We start from the raw sequence: 22,840 nt of genomic DNA, 5'->3' as shown, positions 1-22,840 counted from the left end.
GCGCCAGAGGGAACCGTCGCACCACGGCGCCAGGGCGCCGGGCATGCTTAAGACGGCCCTGTGTAATAATAATAATAATAATAAATTTATTTGTGGCTAGATAATACACTGTGGGTGTCAAATACTTGATTGTGTTGTGTTTTATGAAAGTTTGGACCTTTGCCCATAGTTGTCAGGTAGATCCACTGAGGCAAAAACATTTTGGTGAACTTTTCCCATGCTCCTAGAAATTGAGGGCAATGTAAACTGTGAGCATTCACAGTTGGCCCAAGGGGGAAAAAAAGAGCACCAAGAGTTGCAGGGCTGATAAATTATTTTTTCCCCCTGACTTCATTGCTGTGTACTTGATATGCAACAGATCCTTAGATGACATGACTTTCCCGGGTTCAATTGACCAGGTGTGGGGGGTCTTCCTATGATGGTTTCTCTTTTCCTCTTCTCTTCCTGAAGTTGCCCCCAAAGGTGTAAAAATAAAAATGATGCCAGCAGGCAAGATCCAGGAAGGGAAGTCTGTTCAGCTGAAGTGTGAAGTGGGAAAGGCAAAACCCCAGAATCTCACATACACATGGTACAAAGACGGGGAATGGCTGGAGATGGACTCTGCGACTAAAGAGTTGTCTATTCCAGAAGTTACTTTAGCACACTCTGGCAGATATTGGTGTGAAGCCGGCAATAGTGCGGGCACATCGCGTTCCTCACCAGTCACGCTCAGTGTTATTGGTGAGTAAGATAAAGAGAGAGAGAGAGACGTTGAAATTGTACTACAGTAATGATAAAATTTTAGAGCTTGACTTCTGTGTTGTAACCTCTGAATATGACTATTATTATAAATACATCATTATGTGATATAATGAGGTGGACAGGGGCAAGCTGATGACCATCTCCCTTGAACTTTTCCCATTTCAGGTTTCTTGTCTGATGAAAGTGGACTGAGGAAACATGCTAACTCTTTGGTGGCCTGGAAAGGATCCTGTGTGCTGATTCCATGCGAGATCAGTGGAACATTTAACTTTGCCACAGTCAACGCCACAGCTGTGGCTTGGTACTTTGAGCCTTTTTGGGACCACAAAATGCAGGATTATAATGGTACCCTGTTGTACCACAGCTCCAAATTCACAGAAGGCAATGCAAGAAGTGCTGCCTTTCAGGGTCGGGTGACATTTTCAGGGGACTTAGGTAATAGAGATTGCAGCTTGATGATCACTCAGCTCCAGAAAAGTGACAGCGGCAGGTATGGGGCAAGAGTTGTCACTTCTGTTGGAAACTATCCTTGGAGACTCAAGTGGTTCCTTGATGCCACAGTTAATGTTACAGGTGAGAGCTTGGCAGAACAGCTGTGATTTTCTCTCTCTCCATCCCGTATAAAAGCAGTCTTTTAGTTGAGATGCAGAACCCTCCCTTTCAAAGTATCATCAGCAGTTTTTGAATGGTCAGCTTTCAGGCCAGAAATGATGCTTGCAGTGAATCATTCCCTCTATTTCCAAACTTCAGAGGAGAGGGGAGGTTTCTGTGTAGCCAAAATAACACCAGCCCATTCACCAAGTGCTGAGTATTAGCAGGCTCGAGGTCAGTTCAAGGTTGGCATAAGTACAAGTGATCTTTGAAAAATAATAATACTAAGACAGGTTTAGGGAACCTGTGTGACCCCTGCCCCCCTGCAGATGTTGCTGGGCTTGCAAGTGAGAATCCAAAGAGAACTGAGCATGCTCAGTGGCCATGGAATGCTGATGGAATGTTGATGTCACTTGGTGAATCACATCAAATTACTGAAGATGTAATGATAATTCTTCGATTGCATACATTTTTTTAATGAGATGGACTGCTTTAATTTTTCTTTAGCAGTTTCTAGCCATCTGCAGCAGTTAGAACATGATGCTGAAAATGGAACTGGTGGTACTTTATGACATGCCATCCTTTCCTAGATCAATGTATCAAGAAAGTACGAGTGCAATCTTGTTGGTACAGCTGACTGGGCCCCAAGAAAGAGACAAGCAAGGGGGCCCACTGAGGTTGGTCAGCCCACAGTGTATTGTGTCCAACAGCCCCCCCCCCAAGTCCTGGAACCGTGGTAAAACACAGGTGGATACTGATGTCTTGGAGAAACTCTGTAGCTCTGTGGTAGAGCAGCTGCTTTGCATGCAGAAGGTCTCAGCCTCAGTTCCCAGCATCTCCAGATGCTTCATCCACACACACACATTGAAAGCACTCTTATACCACTAACAGTCACGGAAAGTTGTTGACAATGTTGCTTGTTACCAGGGCTCCCCCCCCCAGCTGGAACTCACCAGAACTGAGTTCTGGTACCTCTCAGGTGAGCACCATTGCCATTATAAGAGAACAAGGAAGGGTTCATGGTGAGTTCCGCCAACACCCCCCCCCCTAGAAAAATAGCACTGCTTGTTGTGGTTTTGGAAGTAATATCTCCATGAGGTCAGCACCCTTAACAAACCATAGTTCCTAGGATTGTCCATGACTGTTAAAGTGGTATAAGGGTGTTTTAAACATTGAGACTCCTGTCTTAAATCCTGGAGAGAGCAGCAGCTACTCAGTGTAGAAAATATTGAGCTAGATGGACCAGTAGTTTGGCTCAGTATATGACATCTTCCTGTGTATTGTTGGCCAAGGCACCAGGTTCTCAGCAGTATCAATCAGTTTATCCAGTAACTTTTTATCGTCACTTTGCCCTAATTAGGGACTGCGATTTTCCTTTCCTTTTCTTCTGTGGATTCAGAGTCACCTCCAGAACCCAGGTTGGAAATAGTCCCTGTGTTAGTCCACCAAGGGAACACTGCAGAAGTGATCTGCTCAGTGCCTTACCATTGCGCTGATGTGCTCGTACTCTTGACTCTCAGTGGCTTAGAGAAGCATCACTTGTCTCCACAAGTAACCATGCTTGAGAATCGAATCACGAAGATGGTGAGGTTCGAACCCACATGGGAGGACAACGGGAAAACGGTGGGCTGCTCACTGAGCAATCTGGATGGGTCAGAGATATCCCACAGTACCATGAAACTGAATGTGAGATGTGAGTGCACAGTGGGAAAGGAGGGGTCCTTTTGTGGATTGAGAAGGTGCTGCCTGGTGGGAAAAAAACCAACTAATGCAATTAGCCACGTCACCACAAAGGCTGCAATAAAATGCACCAGGGGTAATAATAATAATAATAATAATTTATTATTTATACCCCGCCCATCTGGCCGGGTTCCCCCAGCCACTCTGGGCGGCTTCCAAAAAAAACAGAAATTCTAAAATACAGAAATCCATCAAACATTAAAAGCTTCCCTAAACAGGGCTGCCTTGAGATGCCTTCTAAAGGTCTGGTAATTGTTCTCTTTGACCTCTAGTGGGAGGGCATTCCACAGGGTGGGTGCCACTACCGAGAAGGCCCTCTGCCTGGTTCCCTGTAACTTGGCTTCTCGTAATGAGGGAACCGCCAGAAGGCCCTCGGAGCTGGACCTCAGTGTCCGGGCAGAACGATGGGGGTGGAGACGCTCCTTCAGGTATACCGGACCGAGGCCGTTTAGGGCTTTAAAGGTCAACACCAACACTTTGAATTGTGCTCGGAAACGTACTGGGAGCCAATGTAGGTCTTTTAGGACCGGTGTTATGTGATCTCGGCGGCCGCTCCCAGTCACCAGTCTAGCTGCCGCATTCTGGATTAGTTGTAGTTTCCGGGTCACCTTCAAAGGTAGCCCCACGTAGAGCGCATTGCAGTAGTCCAAGCGAGAGATAACTAGAGCATGCACCACTCTGGAGAGACAGTCAGTGGGCAGGTAGGGACTCAGCCTGCGTACCAGATGGAGCTGATAAACAGCTGCCCTGGACACGGAGTTGACCTGTGCCTCCATGGACAGCTGTGAGTCTAAAATGACTCCCAGGCTGCGCACCTGGTCTTTCAGGGGCACAGTTACCCCATTCAGGACCAGGGAGTCCTCCACACCCGCCCGCCTCCTGTCCCCCACAAACAGTACTTCTGTCTTGTCAGGATTCAATCTCAATCTGTTAGCCGCCATCCATCCTCCAACCGCCTCCAAGCACTCACACAGGACCTTCACCGCCTTCACTGGTTCTGATTTAAAAGAGAGGTAGAGCTGGGTATCATCAGCATACTGATGGACACCCAGCCCAAACCCCCTGATGATCTCTCCCAGTGGCTGCATATAGATGTTAAAAAACATGGGGGAGAGGACAGAACCCTGAGGCACCCCACAAGTGAGCGCCCAGGGGTCTGAACACTCATCCCCCACCACCACTTTCTGAACACGGCCCAGGAGGAAGGAGCGGAACCACTGCATGACAGTGCCCCCAACTCCCAAGCCCTCTAGACGGTCCAGAAGGATGTTATGGTCGATGGTGTCAAAAGCCGCTGAGAGATCCAGCAGAACAAGGAAACAGCTCTTACCTTTGTCCCTAGCCCGCCGGAGATCATCGACCAGTGCGACCAAGGCAGTTTCAGTCCCATGATGAGGCCTGAATCCTGACTGGAAGGGATCCAAATGGTCCGCTTCTTCCAGGCGTGCCTGGAGTTGTTCCGCAACCACTCGCTCAATCACCTTGCCCAAGAATGGAAGATTTGAGACTGGGCGATAGTTGGCCATATTGGCCGGATCTAAAGATGGTTTTTTAAGAAGCGGTTTAATAACCGCCTCTTTCAGCGGGTCTGGGAAGGCTCCCTCATGGAGAGAAGCATTTACCAACCCGCGAAGCCCATCGCCCAGCCCTTCCTGGCTAGCTTTTATAAGCCAGGATGGGCAAGGATCAAGGAGACAGGTGGTTGGTTTCATTCGTCTAAGCAGCCTGTCCACATCCTCGGAGGTAACAGATTGAAATTGATCCCACAAAACTTGACTAGACAGGACTCTAGCACTCCCCCGCCCCGGCCCTGCTCCCACGGTGGAGTCTACCTCTTCCCGAATCTGAGCGACTTTATCTGCAAAAAACTTTGCAAAATCATTGCAGGAGATCATGTGGCCCGTACTGGGCCCGGATGGAGCAGGTGGTTCCGCTAAATTGCGAACCACCTGGAAGAGTCTCCTGCTGCTGTTTTCTGCAGATGCGATGGAGACGGTGAAGAAGGTCCTCTTCGCCGTCGCCATTGCCACTTGGTAGGCTCGAAGTTGAGCTCTAGCCCGTGTCCGGTCTGATTCAAAATGAGTTTTCCGCCACCGGCGCTCTAGCCGTCTCAACGACTGTTTCATTGCCCTCAGCGCCGGGGAAAACCACGGGGCTGTCCGGGCTCCATGCAATCTGAGAGGGCGCTTCGGAGCCAGACAGTCAATAGCGCTGGTTAACTCCGCATTCCAGCGGGCCACCAGGGAATCAGCTGAAAGGCCATCGACATGGGATAAAACATCCCCTACCACTCTTTGGAAGCCAATTGGATCCATTAAGTAGCGGGGGCGGACCATCCGAATCGGTCCCACCTCCCTGCAGAGGGAAAGGGTTGCGGAGAAGTCCAGTTGCACCAGAAAGTGATCTGACCATGGCACTTCTTTTGTTTCGCTTTTACTTAATGTCAGATCACCAACATCCATAGAGGTAAACACCAAGTCCAAGGCATGTCCGCGGCTATGAGTTGGGCCAGACTTATTCAGGGACAGCCCCATGGTGGCCATGCTTTCCACGAAGTCCCGAGCGGCTCCTTGTAAGGTCGTGTCGGCATGGATGTTAAAATCCCCTAAGACAACCAAGCTAGGTGTCTCCAGGAGCACATCCGACACGACCTGAAGCAGCTCGGGCAGGGAATCCTTGGTGCAGCGGGGAGGTCGGTACACCAAAAGGAATCCTGTACTGCCTCTATTGCCCAACTTCCAGAACATGCACTCAGAGAACTGGGTCTTCCCAATAGGACGCCTGGTGCAAACTAATGACTTCCTAAAAATCACTGCAACCCCCCCTCCCCGCCCAGATGGCCTGGGTTGCTGTGCATAAGAGAAACCTGGTGGGCAAGCAGCGCCAAGAACGGGCCCATCGGCTTCCTCCAACCAGGTCTCTGTCACACATGCCAGGTCAAATCCTCCATCCACAATCAGGTCGTGAATGGCGGTGGTCTTATTCATCATCGACCTGGCATTGCACAGCAGCACCTTCAGGTCATGTGGGTATCCCTTGCTGATTCCAATATCCGTCCGGTCAGGACCAGACCTGGAGGCAGGGATAGTCCTCAGACAACGACTAAGTCTGCCTCCTCGGTAATGACATGGTCTGGTCTTAGCGTAACTCCTCCTCCTACCCGTGACCACTGAGATCGGTTGTTCCAGTGCACACCCCCCTGTGGAATCTGCCCCAGCCATTTTGCTTGCTGGGACCCCCTCCCGGGCAGCCCTGACCCCTCCCCTTAAAAACAAAATAAAACCTCTGTAAAAAACAGCAAAGAACTCAACAAAAGAAGAACACAAAAAAGACAATAAAACAATAAAACCAAAAACAATAAAAATTACAAATACATTAAAATTTAACAGATTCCCACACCCAACTAAAAATCCCTCCCACCTACCACCCCAAACACAATAAAACAATAAAACCAAAAACAATAAAAATTACAAATACACTAAAATTTAACAGATTCCCACACCCAACTAAAAATCCCTCCCACCTACCACCCCAAAGAAGATAAAAACATTAAAAATTCTTTAAAAAGCATTTTAAAAAGGACTCTGTGCTGTTTCAAGTTCCCCTGGGCAGCACCAGCAGCAGAGGGGCGGCAGCAGTCCTTTATGAGGCCTTCCAGGCCCCGCCCTAGACCAGGTGGAAGGAGGCAGGGACAGGGCCTGTGGGCACTCACAGCAGGAGAGAGTCCTGGGCAGCACCAGCAGCAGAGCAGCGGCAGCAGTCCTTTATGAGGCCTTCCAGGCCCCGCCCTAGACCAGGTGGAAGGAGGCAGGGACAGGGCCTGTGGGCACTCACAGCAGGAGAGAGTCCTGGGCAGCACCAGCAGCAGAGCAGCGGCAGCAGTCCTTTATGAGGCCTTCCAGGCCCCGCCCTAGACCAGGTGGAAGGAGGCAGGGACAGGGCCTGTGGGCACTCACAGCAGGAGAGAGTCCTGGGCAGCACCAGTGAAAATGGGAATCCTTTTCACCCAAAGGCCCATCCAAGCTCTCCAAGGAAGGAGAGTCCACTTCCTGATGTTTAGTCGGAATCTCCTTTCTTGTAACTTGAATCCACTGGTTTGGGTCCTTGCCTCCAGAAAAGCCCTTTAGATATTTGAAGATGGCTATCATTCTCCTCTTTACCAGGCTTTACATGCCCAATTATTCCCCCAACTGTTTCTCATAAGGCTTTGTTTCCAGACCCTTTATCACCTCAGTTTGTTATTATGTATGCAATCCACAAACAGGCACATTGATCTGATTTTCCAGTTCGTCCTGAGGATGTCCAGCTTACCATTATGAATGATTTGCCAATAAAGGAAGGAGATGCCGTCATGCTGAACTGCTCTGTGGGCAGAAGTAACCCTGGAAACAACTGGTACAACTGGGTTAAATCAGATTCACATACAGTTGAACATAACTATAGTGGCTCAAATGTATTGGCTTTCCCTGCGACACCTGGATCTGAAACGTCTTACACCTGTGAAGTGTGCAACTCTGTTGGCTGTACCTCATCCCAAACAGTCACTGTGGATGTTCATTGTAAGTAATGCTACTTTTTTTGCTTTCTAGAAGCCCTGAAGCACTCATCATTGACAAACGTACTTGCTCACAGGGAGAGGGAAAGCTTTTGGAGGCAAGTGTATTTATTCAACATGTTTAACCTGTCCAAGACACACTGCACAGCCCATGAAGCAAATTCAGGGCTTACAGCCTGAATGCTCAAGGAACTAAATCTTCTGTCCATTTGTGGATGGCTGGTACACTGTGGATTCCAGGTGCTTCGTAGGCCTTGCTTTGAAACATGTCAATGGAAACTGGGGGCCATTGTCAGTTACAATTTATACAAAAAGACCAACCGGGGGGGGGGGGAGAATATGCTTTGGAGAATTTGACGATGATGTAAGCAGCAAGCTCTCACTGATTGCACAAGAAGGAAATGTGTGCCTGGAGTAGGGCTGCCCCATTCTGTATGTATGTGTCTTTGGGGACAGTACAGGAATTTCCTATCTTGTGCAACTGACCTTCATGCATGTCATGGCATTGTCAGGCAAGGAATGTCCAGAGTGATGAATTAACTCTTTATTAGAAGTACACTTGCAAGTTAGGAAAAGGCATGTCCATCAGTACTACGTCTCTCAGCTACTCCTAGGTGTGCACTTGACGAGGCAGTTGCAGCGACGGAGAGGCCCCACCCTCGACCTTCCTGACAGTAAGAGCTGTCACCCTCGACCTTCCTGACAGTAAGAACTTCCTGACAGTAAGAGCTGTTCGGCAGTGGAATTTGCTACCAAGGAGTGTGGTGGAGTCTCCTTCTTTGGAGGTCTTTAAGCAGAGGCTTGACAGGCATATGTCAAGAATGCTTTGATGGTGTTTCCTGCTTTGGCAGGGGGTTGGACTGGATGGCCCTTGTGGTCTCTTCCAACTCTATGATTCTATGATTCTATGACCTCCGTGTATGTATCTCCCCAGTGCTTTCCTCCCCCCTAAAAAAAATATTTAGGGATACTCTCATTTTGACTAAAGAAAACCACCATTTTATAGTTCAGCTCGGGGAAAATAAATACAGTAAACGGACAAAAGTACAAAGATTCACAACATGTTTAGGGACATGCATACCTCTGTGTCCCCCCCCCCCGAAAAAAGCACTGTATCTCCCCTACCTGAGCTCAGTGGCAGAGCTTCATGCTTCATGCAGGCAGCGGGGGTGGGGCTGGCGCGCATCCCGGGTGCATGGCACGCTGCCCACAGGGGCGTGGTGGGTGTCCTGGGGGCGTGGTGCTCAGCGTGGGTGAGGGGGCAGGCACGATGGCACCCCACTAGGATCGTGTGGCCAGAGGTGGTGCACTTCCCCTGCACTCCTCTTCCTCTGCCACTGCCTGAGCTGTGTGCAAGCAGACAAGGACTACGTCTGTGTGTAACCTGTTTCTGTGCCTCCAACTTCAATTCTCTTCTGATCCTGGGAGACAGTGGAGCAGGAGAGGTGGGGGCAGGAGGAGGCAGCGGCGTGGGGGTCCTTGCCTTTACACCAGCCTGACCTATCTCTTTCTCCTTCTGTACCTGTTCTTCACTCTCCAATGCTGCAGTTTCTCATGCCTCTGACTTCAACCCCCCCTTTCCCAGGTCCTCTCCTTAGCATCCAACCACCACTCCTCAGTGTCCAGTCCCTCTCTGACAGCGCAGCAGAACCCTTGGTGCTGCAGTGATGATGATGATGATGATTTTGCATTCATTTGTTTGTGTCTTTGTGTGATGCTTTGCATTTGTTCTCCCTTTCTGCAGTCGCTCCCAAGGAGGTATACATTTTGGGAATGACAGAAAAGGTGGTCCATGAGTTCAGCCGTTTTCAGGTGACGTGCGAAGTGAGAGCAGCTAACCCTCGAGAACTCAAATACGCGTGGTACAAAGATGAGCACCAGCTCCTGCAGGACTCTGCAGATAATGTGTTGACCATCCATGTAGTGAAACCAGAGGATTCTGGGACCTACCATTGTGAAGCAAGCAACAGCGCAGGCCCATCACGCTCCCCAGCCATTCTTATAGATGTCCGTTGTGAGTAAGATTGATTGAGCTTATTTATATGCCACCTTTCCACAGTGAGCTGTGCCCAAGGTGGCTTACAACAAACATTCCCTTATTGCCAAAATGCAAAGCATTGCAGGGGGTGGCGGCTAGGAATGCCTTTCTTCCATTCTGGCTGGTTCTCCAGCTACAATCCCTTTTGGATAGAGATGACTTGGTCACTGTACTCCATGGTCTGGTATCTTCCAGACTGGATTACTGCAACACGCTCAATGTGGGGCTGCCCTTGAAGGTGATTTGGAAACTTCAGCTGGTCCAAAATGCAGCAGCCAGATTACTGGCTGGTGTTCCATTTAGATATGATATAACCCCTATTTGAAATAGCTGCATTGGTTGCCAGTTCATTTCCAGGCCCAATTTAAGGTGTTCATATTGGCATTTAAAACCCTGAAACATCTCAGGCTCCAAATATCTGAAAGAGTGCCTCCTTCTCTACAGCCTCACTTGGGTGCTGAGATTGGCCCTATTGGTAGTTCCTCTGCCCTAAGAGGCTGAATGTGGTGAGGGCCTTGGAGAGGGCATTCTTTGTGGTGGCCCCTAAGCTGTGGAACTCCCTCCCAACAGAGGTACACCTGGCACCTTCATTATACAACTTTCAGAGGATGCTGAAGATGCACCTCTTTGCCCTCGCATTTAACAGTTGAGGTAAACACTTTTAGGATCTGCTTTGTTTTTATGGCTTAAAGTTGTTTTGAATTGTTTTTAATACTGTTTTAGTGCTGTAACTCACCCCTGGATCTTAAGGTGAAGGGTGGGTAATTGATTGATTGCTTGATTGATCGATGGATTATAATATCTCTCTTCCAGAGGAGGTTGAGGGCAGCAAAATGGAAATGCTACAGAGGATAATGATGGTAATTCCTCTTCTTCAGCCTCCTGGAAATTCCTGGTGCTGGTTTTATGTAATATTTTCAAGCAGAGGTCATGGATGCCCATTCCACCCCAGCTGATAGAAACCAAGTCATTTCTAGTAGAAGGTCACACTTCAGGCAAAAAGCCAGCTTCATTCACTAATAGGATTGTGGGGCTAAAATGAAATATTGCCTACATTATGCACCCCCATATTCAGCTTCTGAATTTTGCATCTCATAATGTTTCCCATTTTGCTTTCCAAAATTTGCCTTGGGGTTTTGAAAGGCATAGAACCTCAAATGAACTAGGAATGAGGTCTGGAGCTGGGTAAACTGCAGAGCTCACCTTCAGTGGGTGGTATTCAAGACTAGTCCACTGATGGACATGGCTATCTTAGATCCATTAATTTCAATCAGTCTACTCTGAGTAACACTTAGTTGAATACTACCCAGTTTGTGCAAGAATTGGTAGTAACCACCTCAAAAGCAATATGCATAAGAATCCCTTGGATTATGTCTGGCCTAGAGATGTCCTGAGAGATCTGAGAGTGAGGTGCGCAACTTTACAGAATGATGCAGATAATGCTAGAGTGGCTGTTAATTGTGGGGATGGTGGGATTACAGATGTAAGAAGGCATCCTTTCCCATCACATGCAGCACTGTTTCCATGCTGCTGCAGTTCTCCCTCCAAAACTACATTATTTGTCTTCCTGTCCACTGTGGCAAATTCATGTAGCTTATACAATGTATGTAATTAACCATGGTGTCATTACATTATTCCAGGCACGTCCAACAGGTAGATTGTGATCTACCAGTAGATCACTGGATGTCTGTGGTAGATCACTGCTAGATCACTGGCACCCCTAAAAAAAGCTCGCCCAAAATTTTCCTCCTCCCTAAAAAAAGCTGAACTACGACCTAAAGCCCTAAACAAAAATGGGCCTCCCTCCCTCCTAAAAGAAGCTCAACAAGTTTGACCTAAACCCCCCAAAATAGGGCTTCCCCTCCTTAAAAAAACTCAACAGCTTTGACCTGAACCCCCCAAAAGGGGGTAGATCACTCCCAGTTTTTAACTCTGTGAGTAGATCAGAGTCTCCACCCCTGCATTATTCCATCTCATTTATTTCAAAATAAAGGAAACAGAGTGCAAATGGGAGCAAAAACAAAACACACGTCATTTGCAGTCTGAAAGCAACAACAACAGTGAATCAATCATATTCGTTGAACTGGGTTGTTCAAAATGACCTGGGGTGATTAAGTGAACATAGACAATTTCTTCTCCTGTTTCTGTTTTTTTGTCAGAATTCTCCGACATCTCCGAAATATGATGCCGAGTAGGTTTTCTTTCTTTGCCCCAAAGCCTGATTTGTAGGGATTTCAAAGAACTGAAACAAGCAGTCATCAATATTGTGACCGCCTTCTGAGAACAAAAGAACTAAGCAAAGCCACAAAGGATATGTCTGGATGAGAGAACCTGGAAGAAGCCACATATGAGGAGAGGGAATCAAGATCCCAACTCCTTTCTCACAAGTGATGATTCTTCTGCCATGCTTTCCACTCTTTTCTTAAATGTTGTCCTGTGATTCACATCCCTTTTGTAAGAGAATGAATTCTTGATAAACATCTCTTGGTTTAAATCCGCATTTAGAATCAAATAATGTTTGGAGGGTAGCACATTGGCTATGTTGGACTCGAAGCTTAGGCCAGTCTGGAAAATCTCAGGTTCCTGCCTCCTCATCTCCCCATTTTTGCCTTTCCCTTTTGTGAACTGTCTCTGCATACTGTCTGGGAAGGGCCATCGCTCAATGGCAGAGCATTTGCTTTTAACGGAAAAGGTTCCAAACCCTGCTATTTCTTGCTCTGGGCTGGGGAAGATTCCTGTATGAAGCCCTGGAGAGGTGCTGGAAGCCAATAACAGCACTGACTTGAATAGACCAATGGGATGAGCTCAGAATCCAGCACTTTTCCATGTTCCTAACTGCCAGGAAGAGAGTATTCCCTAGCATACATTGGAGATGGGCAAAGGGAGGGAAGAGATACTTTCATTTGCATACAAACTCACCTAAGCTAACCTTCTCAAACCAAAACCCAACTCTCCTTTGAAATCTACTTCACCAAATTTTGCATTGCACTAAGGAATATCAATGGCAAAAATGTGCTTATTAGGCAAAATTGCATACAAAAAAAATCCATACATTAGGAGATCTGTGCATGAAAATGTGTTTGAATCTTCTCAAAAACATTCCCCAAATTGATGTAAGAATGCGGTGAACGTACGACTGAAAAACATGAGAAAGAGAGGGAAACCAAAATGGGCAGATTTCTCTGACCCTCATGAACATGCACTGAATTTGCCTTGCAAAAATGGAAGTCACTTTTCAAACTCCCACCATCACCCCTGGCTATTGATCATGTTTGCTGGGGCTGAAGGGAGTTGCAGTTTAGCAACATCTGGAGGGCAAAAGGTTACACACTTGTACTCCTCCCAAGACAAGTGATGGAGGCCAGGAGATAAAGATGATAGAATGGCCAGTATCAATGCTTTATGGACAACATAAAGGTATCCCCATGAATTGGCAGGGGGGACGGCTTCTTCTGTTGATGTCCTGAACCCAAGGCCTACCTTGTGGCAAGTCAGGAGTCAAGTCCCTAAGTCCAGGGTCAATCCACATGTCCACATGTGTGCTGTGTCATGTGACTGATTATGTGTGGCAGGGCTTACCTGGGCCCCCACAGTATTTTATTCAACTTGGCGCCCCTGCACTGTTGTGTTTTCTGAACAGCTGTTGTCTTGATTCTAATGACTGTGTGTGAAAACCAGCCTACTGTTCGAAACTGAAATTTACATTCATTGCTCCTCCCACTTAATCTCTGGCCCCACCCACCACTGGTGCCCAGAACAGAATGCAGTCCTTGGGATGAATAAGGTTGACCACATCTGTTCTAATCCAACTTTAATCCTCATTTGGCAATTCTGTTCTTAGCTGTTAGTTTCCTCCTGTACCTTTCTGAGCTGATCAAAGTGTCTTCAAATTACATATTAAACATACTGCTGTACAAAGCAATTGTTAGTCTGCGTGATTTGGCTTGTTATTTGTTTTGCTTTTTTTTTAACTGAATGCTGTATTCTTCCTTTGGGTTGCTCTGTATGTTTTGTTCTGTTTTCTCAAAAATAATAAAAAATTCATGTTAAAAAAAAGAAAAGAACACTCCTTTAGATAAGTAGGTTAAGTCTGGACTCCAGGGTGCTGTCATGGAACTGTAGCAAAGAGTACATAATTTTGAGCCCCTCATGCTATCACTTTGAGAGTCAGTAGGAGGAGCAGTTTCGTGTTCATCAGGCTAGTTTTGGTCAGAGTCACATCAGCAGCTAGAATCCCCTTGTTCATGAGAGGTTCTTAGGCAAACACACAGAGCTTCCAAGGTATTCTGGGCCACCTGCTGGCTCTGGGAAGGAATTGTAAGTCTCCCTTCCTCAGCAGCATTGAGACACTGTGAGAGAGCCTATAAGCAAGGGGGAGGCAGATGCAAAAAGATGACCGGGTCACACAAGCAACATGCTGACCCCTCTTCTACAAAGCTTTTGAAATTGCAGGAGCCTCTTTAGCCTCCATTGCACCTTCATCTGGTCACTCCAAACCTTGTCTTCCAGTTGAACTCTGCTCCAAACAAGCCTCAAGCAGTAATGGTTCAGGTAGACCTGCAATTCCAAGGGGCACCATCTCCCTGTCTCTTGCTCAACCTTCACTCCTGCTGAAGGTGCTTTTCCTTTCAGCTTGGATCACCTTTAGTATTAGAGCCCAAATGGAGTTGGGGAAGAGAATTGGGGGTGGGAATTCTGCTTGACCATCAGTTAAGGGTGGAGGGCTAGGGCAAAGGGTCCAGTGTACCCTGTCCTTGCATCCCTCTGGTGTCTTCAATTGTACTTAAATTGTCGATTTGTCTTTGAAGACATGGGTCTGCCACTGTGGTCTTTAACAAGGGTGTGAAACGTCAGTCCCGGTGGCTGAATGCAGCCTTCCTGGGTGTCTTTATCTTTCCCTCAGAGCTCTCCCCAGCCACAAACACACTTTGCCCCCTTAGTGTTTTTGCTTGGCTGGAATGTGTCCTTGAACTCTGATCATGTGTCTTGGAGAATACAGAGAATACAGAAAGGTGAGTGAGTGTTCGCCTACTATACAAAGGTATAATTTACATTCCTTGCTCCGCCCACTTTTGCCTCTGGCCCGCCCACCAGTCACTCTGGGCGGCTTCCAACATATATGAAAACATAATAAGTCACTAAACATTAAAAAAACTTCCCTATACTTCAGCTTCAGCCTTCAGATGTCATCTAAGGTTGTATAGTTACTCATCTCCTTGGCTTGGGTGTTCCATAACTCCATGCCTTCCGATATTTCTCCCATGAAAATTGGGACGTTCTAAAGATAAGATAATCTTTATTGTCATTGTCCCCTTGCAGGAACAACAAAATTACTCGGTTACCACATCCACTCAGATAAAGCTCAGATATTCCACATACCAGTAATCCAAAATTACTACAAAACACTAATTAAAAACAATACAATACGATACAATACAATATAACAAGTAAAATAAGATGACTTCAAAGTCCAGACTTTCCATTTAAGGCCAAAATCTCTCTAGAGAAGAAGACTGTTCTTGAGGCGGCTCGTTCTTGCCTGCATTGTTCTATATCTCCTTCCTGATGGCAGGAGCTCAAAGAAACAGTGACCAGGGTGCATTGGATCTCTTGATATGTCTAGTGCTTTTCTATGGCACCTGGTGGTATAGATTTGTTCTAAGGTGGAAAGCGAGCAGCCAATAATGCTCTCTGCTGTTTTAATAATTCTGTCCTATCCTGAGAAGTGCAGCTTCCATACCACACACATAAACCATACGTGAGCACGCTCTGTATGGCGCAGTGATAGAAGGCAAGCAGCAGCTTTTGTGGAAGATGGTTTTTCCTTAGAATTCTCAAAAAGTACAGTCTCTGCTGCGCCTTCTTCACAAGCCCCTTTGTATTAAAACTCCAGGACAGATCCTCCTGTGCCTAGAAATCTAAACGTTGTTACCCTCTCCACACAGATTCCGTCAATCAAAAGTGGCTGAACCTCGTTCTTCTGTCTCCTAAAGTCCACCACAAGCTCCTTTGTTTTCTTTGTATTTATGAGCAAGTTATTAACTCTGCACCACTCTGTCAGCTGCTCCACCTCATCTCTATAGTCCGTTTCACCCTCCTTATCAGAGATGAGCCAGATCACGGCTGTGTCATCTGCAAATTTGACAACCCGATTTCATAGAATCATAGAATCATAGAATCATAGAATCATAGAATCATAGAGTTGGAAGAGACCACAAGGGCCATCCAGTCCAACCCCCTGCCAAGCAGGAAACACCATCAAAGCATTCCTGACAGATGGCTGTCAAGCCTCTGCTTAAAGACCTCCAAAGAAGGAGACTCCACCACACTCCTTGGTAGCAAATTCCACTGCCGAACAGCTCTTACTATCAGGAAGTTCTTCCTAATGTTTAGGTGGAATTTTCTTTCTTGTAGTTTGAATCCATTGCTCCGTGTCCGCTTCTCTGGAGCAGCAGAAAACAACCTTTCTCCCTCCTCTATATGACATCCTTTTATATATTTGAACATGGTTATCATATCACCCCTTAACCTTCTCTTCTCCAGGCTAAACATACCCAGCTCCCTAAGCCGTTCCTCATAAGGCATCGTTTCCAGGTCTACCATCGTTTGTGGTCTACCAAGACTCTTAGATCCTTTTCACATGTACTGCTCTCAAGCCAGGTGTCTCCCATCCTGTATTTGTGCCTTTCATTTTTTTTGCCCAAGTGTAGTACTTTACATTTCTCCTTGTTAAAATTCATCTTGTTTGCTTTGGCCCAGTTGTCTAATCTGTTAAGGTCATTCTGAAGTGTGATCCTGTCCTCTGGGGTGTTAGCCACCCCTCCCAATTTGGTGTCATCTGCAAACTTGCTCAGGATGCCCTCAAGCCCATCATCCAAGTCATTGATAAAGATGTTGAACAAGACTGGGCCCAAGACAGAACCCTGTGGCACCCCACTAGTCACTACTCTCCAGGATGAGGAGGAGCCATTGATGAGCACCCTTTGGGTTCGGTCAGTAAGCCAGTTACAAATCCACTGAATGGTAGCATTGTCTAGCCCACATTTTACCAGCTTCTTTACAAGAATATCATGGGGCACCTTGTCAAAGGCCTTGCTGACATCAAGATAGGCTACATCCACAGTGTTCCCTTCATCTACCAGGCTTGTAATTCTGTCAAAAAACGAGATCAGATTAGTCTGACATGACTTATTTTTCAGAAACCCATGCTGACTTTTGGTGATCACAGCGTTCCTTTCTAGGTGCTCACAGACTGCTTAATGATCTGCTCTAGAATCTTTCCTGGTATTGATGTCAGGCTGACTGGGCGGTAATTGTTTGGGTCCTCTCTTTTCCCCTTTTTGAAAATAGGGACAACATTTGCCCTCCTCCAGTCTGCTGGAACTTCGCCTGTTCTCCAGGAATTTTCAAAGATTATTGCCAGTGGTTCTGAAATCACCTCTACCAGTTCTTTTAATACTCTTGGATGTAGTTCATCTGGCCCTGGAGACTTGAATACATCTAAACTAGCCAAGTATTCTTGTACTACCTCCTTACTTATTCTGGGCTGTGTTTCCCCTGCTGAATGATCAGCTCCATATTCTTCAGGTCGGGAATTGTTTTCTTTTTTGGAGAAGACTGAGGCAAAGAAGGCATTGAGGAGTTCTGCCCTTTCTCTGTCCCCTGTTTGCATTTCACCATCTTCTCCTCTAAGTGACCCCACTGTTTCCTTGTTCTTCCCATAAAAGCCCTTTTTGTTGCTTTTAACCTCTCTAGCGAGCCTGAGTTCATTCTGTGCTTTAGCTTTTCTGACTTTGTCTCTACACGTGCTGGCTATATGTTTGAATTCCTCTCTGGAGATTTCCCCCCTTTTCCATTTTTTGTACATATCCCTTTTAAATCTTAACTCAGTCAAAAGTTCTTTAGATAGCCAGCCTGGCTTCTTTAGGCACCTTCCATGTTTCCGTCTCATTGGTATTGCCTGAAGTTGTGCTTTTAATATCTCCCTTTTAACAAACTCCCAACCATCATGAACTCCCTTCCCTTTTAGTATTACTGTCCATGGGATTTCACCCAGCGTTTCCCTAAGTTTTCTGAAGTCGGCTTTCTTAAAGTCTAGAATTTGGACCTTAGTATGCTTGGTTGCTCCTTTCCGCTGGATAATAAATGGGTGAGCAGCGACACAATCATATGTATAGAGAGTGTAAAGGAGCGGACTAAGCACACATCCCTGTGGTGTTCCTGTGTTAGTCCTAAGCATATCAGAGGTATAAGGGCCCAACTGGACCCTCTGGGAGTGATCTGACAGGAAGTCCAATATCCACCCACAGAGTGATAGCAGGAGCCCCTATTTCCCAATTTAGACATCAGGTATCGCGGTAGAATGGTATTAAATGCCGAGCTGAAATCTACAAAAAGCAGTCTGGAATAGCTCCCCCGCTGCTCCAAATGTGCAAGAACAGCATGGAGGGCAATTGCCACAGCATCCTCTGTTGATATTTTCATTTTATAGGCAAATTGGAATGTGTCCAATCCCTCTGGTAGGCAGGCAATAACATAATTTCGTCCCAGGATCAAATCAGAAACTGTGACGGCTTCTGTAAATCCAGGACTCTCCCTGTTAAATAGGGACACTTGGAGTGTATGAAATCCTGGAGGCTCCAAAATTGTTATATTAGTCACATCAGTTTTAAAATATTGTGAAAAGAAAGCATTCAAACTATGACATACTTCTTGAGGATTAATCCAGTTAACACAGAAACAGTTTAATCTTAACTAGAGTTCAAATAATATGAGCTAAAACACAAATATTATGTAAAGAAGCTTACAAATGTTATGTTGGTCAGTATGTGATGACGTTTGCTACCCTCTCTCTGCCACCCATTTCCCTCTTTCTTGCCACCCACATGAAATCCGGCAGATGCCTGCAGTGGATGTTTGGGCCCACCCCTTCCTTAAATGAAACACTGGATGGTCCTCTGCTGTCAGGGGTTCCTGCTGACCGGCCATGCATTGCTCGGGTCTCAAACGCACAGCAATGTGGGTAGGCTTCTCTTTTGACAAAAATACCTCACCCTGAACCGCAGGGATTCAGCCAAGCTTGAAGCAGCAGAAGCAGATGCCCCCAGATCTTCTGCTCAGGGCAGAAAGAGGGAAGTTCTTATGACAGATGCACAGTCTTAGTTGCTTCTGGGTTTATTGTTATTTTGGGCCATCACAGCTTTGCTGACTCCGACCCTGGCAAACAGCTGCACTCAGCACTGAAAGGGTGCTCTTCACACAGCTAAGCTGAGCTCCTCAGCCTTCGCCTGCATCTTCACTATCAGGTAGGAATACAAATGAATGATTCCTAGGGAAATAACTCTTACTCCAGAGCGCTGATCTCCCAAGGGTTTTTTTTAAATGAATGATCCATAAGGGGAAGTCTCACTAGGGATGTTCACAGGTGACACACAGCAAGGGTACAGTCTGTGTACCTGTGTAGCTAGGTAAAAACCTGAGCTGTACACACTCGCAGTTATTCACATCTAATGTTCAGTGGGAGTACAGTCTATGTTGAGCTTTGCAAATCAACGCATGTGAACTGTTTCATGCAAACCCTTGTACTGTGTAGAGGCAGCTGGCACCTCTGTTCAGTCGTCTGCGTGAGCAAGGCAACTAGCATTTGTGATCCATGGAGGGCTGGCTGTAGGTTTGGCAGGTCCCTGGGCAAACTGTCTCCTCCAGACAGCAGCCCAGTGAACAGGGGTTTTAGTTGGGGGAACATTTCCCATCATTTCCCTGCTGGAAGAAACTCCTTAAACGACATGCAAATGTTACATAGCTGTGCCTTTCAATGCAGGTGTGTTTGTTTACACAGATTGCCACTGTGGGGGTACCCAATCAGGAAACAAGGTAGTGTTAACCCCCACCCCCCACTGTGGCCTCTCTTCACCGGCAATTGGCATAGTAAAACAAGATTTTGTTTATCTCAGTTGCGTAGGTGTGGGGCTCTCAATTCTCATTGAGAATTGAAGCAAGCAGTTGAAGCCTTCTAACAGGCACTCCTCCCTGCCTCTTGGGTCCCAGTCTGGGTCCAGTATCGTGCTGTCAATATATGCAGGGGGGAAAAACCCTTCCATTCCCTTCACTTAAAGGTACAGCAACACAGGTAATACAAACTGTTTTTTGGCCCATGTGTTAGAAAGATTGGTAGGAGGGCATGTGGTAGTTGGCTTCACTCCATTTCTCATGTATCCTGTCTTAATTTCGGTTCGCCACATTTCCACATTAGTTTGCTCTCTTCCTTTAAAAAATGCACACCTTTGTATGGCGTTTTGCCTCATAGATACATTTTCCGAAGCAAATTCACCACTTTAATGCATACTCCCCTTTCCACATGCATTTCACATGTTTTGATGGAAGTCTTGTACATTTCAATAATGGCCAAAGAATCAAAGAATAGCTACATTTTGGTCAACACTTTATTTCAGGAAATGAGAAGTAGGTAGTTCTGCATTAAAATATAGACTGAACCAAACTTTGCTCCCAACCCTAGGGAGGTCTAACCACAAGCAGTGTTTGAGTTCCGTTCAGAACTCTTTTCACCCGTGTTCTATGTATGTATGTGTATGTGTATGTGTATATGTATTTATTTATTTTTACAATGTTGCATTTATTGTTCATGTTGTGTGTGTGTATATATATACACACAGTTAGTTGTATTTATTGATTTGGGGTTTTTTATTCTTTTTCCTCCGGCTTCCCCAAACGCAATACATAAATTCAAAGATTTCTGTGCTTAAAATATTACAATTTTGTTTGTTTCCTCTAATGACTTTTGTACATGATCAGGAGGAAATGCTTGAGCAATGATACTGATAGAAGGTCCCTGTTTCCATCTGAGGACTGTTGGAGGGTATGGCTGCATTTCCCATTGACTCTGTAAGGGTTGCTCTGCTCTCTCCAATACAACTGGGGTGGGCAAGCATACAGGTTGCAAAGTCTATTGCAAGGGGAGGATGAACTCTAGTAGAACAGCTCAATCTGCTGAGTCTTGCCTCTGCGAAAAAGAGGAGATAGAGACAGGAACAGTCTGCTGATCCAAGCTTCACTGTACTTCTAGCAGCATCTCAGCATGGCGAAAAAGCAGTAGCTGTCAGTGGCCAGATTGAAACAGACAGGAGTTTGAAAAGGGGCTTTCAATTTTGCAAGGCAAACTCAGTGCATGTTCCCTATGGTTGGTGAAATCTGTCCATTTTGGTTTCTCTTCATTTAGAATCGTAAGTTCTGTTTGCAATATAACGGCATTGTTTTGGAAATGTTCTTAAGAAGTCTTCTTGCTCTCATGCCATTCAAGCTAGTATTTCTGAGCTCTGAGGGTGAAGAGGAGAGGTTGGTGTCTCCTATTTATATCCTACTTCTGAGCATTGATATGGGCTCTGCAGAAGGCTTGAAATGGATGTGGAATATTTTGATTGAAGACAATTGTTGGACTAAATGTGGTTAAGGTTCCTGTTGACATCAGTTTTATCTACCATGAGAAGAGCAAGCATTGAAGGTATCGCAAAAAATGGTATATGACTCCTATGAAACTGTTTCAAATGAAGGTGTTTATTAGAGACTATGTTGGAGAGGTATGGTCTGAAGCTCAACATCAAAAAAACCAAGATCATGGCCACTGGTCCCATCACCTCCTGGCAAATAGAAGGGGAAGAAATGGAGGCAGTGAGAGATTTTACCTTCTTGGGCTCCTTGATCACTGCAGATGGTGACAGCAGTCACGAAATTAAAAGACGCCTGCTTCTTGGGAGAAAAGCAATGACAAACCTAGACAGCATCTTAAAAAGCAGAGACATCACCTTGCCGACAAAGGTCCGTATAGTTAAAGCTATGGTTTTCCCAGTAGTGATGTATGGAAGTGAGAGCTGGACCATCAAGAAGGCTGATCGCCGAAGAATTGATGCTTTTGAATTATGGTGCTGGAGGAGACTCTTGAGAGTCCCATGGACTGCAAGAAGATCAAACCTATCCATTCTTAAGGAAATCAGCCCTGAGTGCTCCCTGGAAGGACAGATCGTGAAGCTGAGGCTCCAATACTTTGGCCACCTCATGAGAAGAGAAGAATCCTTGGAAAAGACCCTGATGTTGGGAAAGATTGAGGGCACTAGGAGAAGGGGACGTCAGAGGACAAGGTGGTTGGACAGTGTTCTCGAAGCTACGAACATGAGTTTGACCAAACTGCGGGAGGCAGTGCAAGACAGGAGTGCCTGGCGTGCTATGGTCCATGGGGTCACGAAGAGTCGGACACGACTAAACGACTAAACAACAAAATGTTGGAGAGGATATAAGGAGCTGAGCTCATTTCAGCTCAGGCGGAGGACTTCTGACAAAGTGTCAGATGGTCTTTGCAGAAATGATTGGACAACAACTCTTGAAATCTCTGGAATCACTCCTGTTAAATAGGAAGGGCGCCACATTAGCTGATTGGTAGAAAACGGTTTGGGGAGTTGCTTTGGGGAAAACCAGCCCCCCCCCAATAATCTGGTTAAAGAAACAAGATATTCAGTTTCTTTTGTACTGGTTTTGTGATTTTTATTGTTTATAAAAGCAAGGATGAAATTCAAAGACAACTCCCAGCAGCATGCAAACCTTTCTGGCTGCTGTGAACATAATGGATTTGAATTTGTAATTTTTTAAAAAATTCCCTCCCTATCCTTAATACTTACTGGAGACGACTGTCTTCCTGGGACATTGAAAGTGCCATGTACAGAATCAGTCCATTAATTTTATTTATTACATGTATATATCACCTTTTTTCTTCCCAGGCATTCAAGGTGGTACACATGGTTCCCTCCCCTGTTTCATCCTCACTACAACCCTGAGAGGTAGGTTAGGTGAAAAGATTGTGACTGCCCCAAGGTCACCCAGTGAGCTTCAGGGCTGAGTGGGGATTTGAAACCTGGTCTCCCAAGTTATAGTCCAGCACTCTAACCATTACACCACACAGGCTCATTGGTCCATTCAAGTCAATATTGCCTACTGATTGGCAGCAGCTCTCCAGGACTTGAGGTAGGAATCTCTCCTTGCCTTGCGATGACAGGCATTGGATCTGGGACCTTTTGCATGCAAATCATCTGCTCTGTCCCTGAGCCATGGCCGTTCCCATAGGAGTACTATGGGAGAAGAATCTCAACTGACAGGAGCAGAGCTTGTGA

At 46.1% G+C, this 22,840-nt stretch overlaps 1 protein-coding gene across 1 annotated transcript in view; it reads left to right on the top strand.

Moving 5' to 3' along the window:
• Window positions 1-22,840, top strand: part of LOC118086731 (B-cell receptor CD22-like) — a 50,504-nt gene that overhangs the window by 7,903 nt on the left and 19,761 nt on the right. The window contains exons 4-9 of the mRNA XM_060276440.1: window positions 451-720; window positions 907-1,314; window positions 2,732-3,025; window positions 7,359-7,631; window positions 9,372-9,641; window positions 10,312-10,316. Coding sequence (XP_060132423.1) covers window positions 451-720; window positions 907-1,314; window positions 2,732-3,025; window positions 7,359-7,631; window positions 9,372-9,641; window positions 10,312-10,316 — 1,520 coding nt within the window. The remainder of the gene's footprint in view (window positions 1-450; window positions 721-906; window positions 1,315-2,731; window positions 3,026-7,358; window positions 7,632-9,371; window positions 9,642-10,311; window positions 10,317-22,840) is intronic.

This window comes from Zootoca vivipara, chromosome 6, assembly GCF_963506605.1.
Source record: "Zootoca vivipara chromosome 6, rZooViv1.1, whole genome shotgun sequence".
Classification (NCBI taxonomy): Eukaryota; Metazoa; Chordata; class Lepidosauria; order Squamata; family Lacertidae; genus Zootoca; species Zootoca vivipara.
This window is presented reverse-complemented; position numbering and strand designations above follow the sequence as displayed.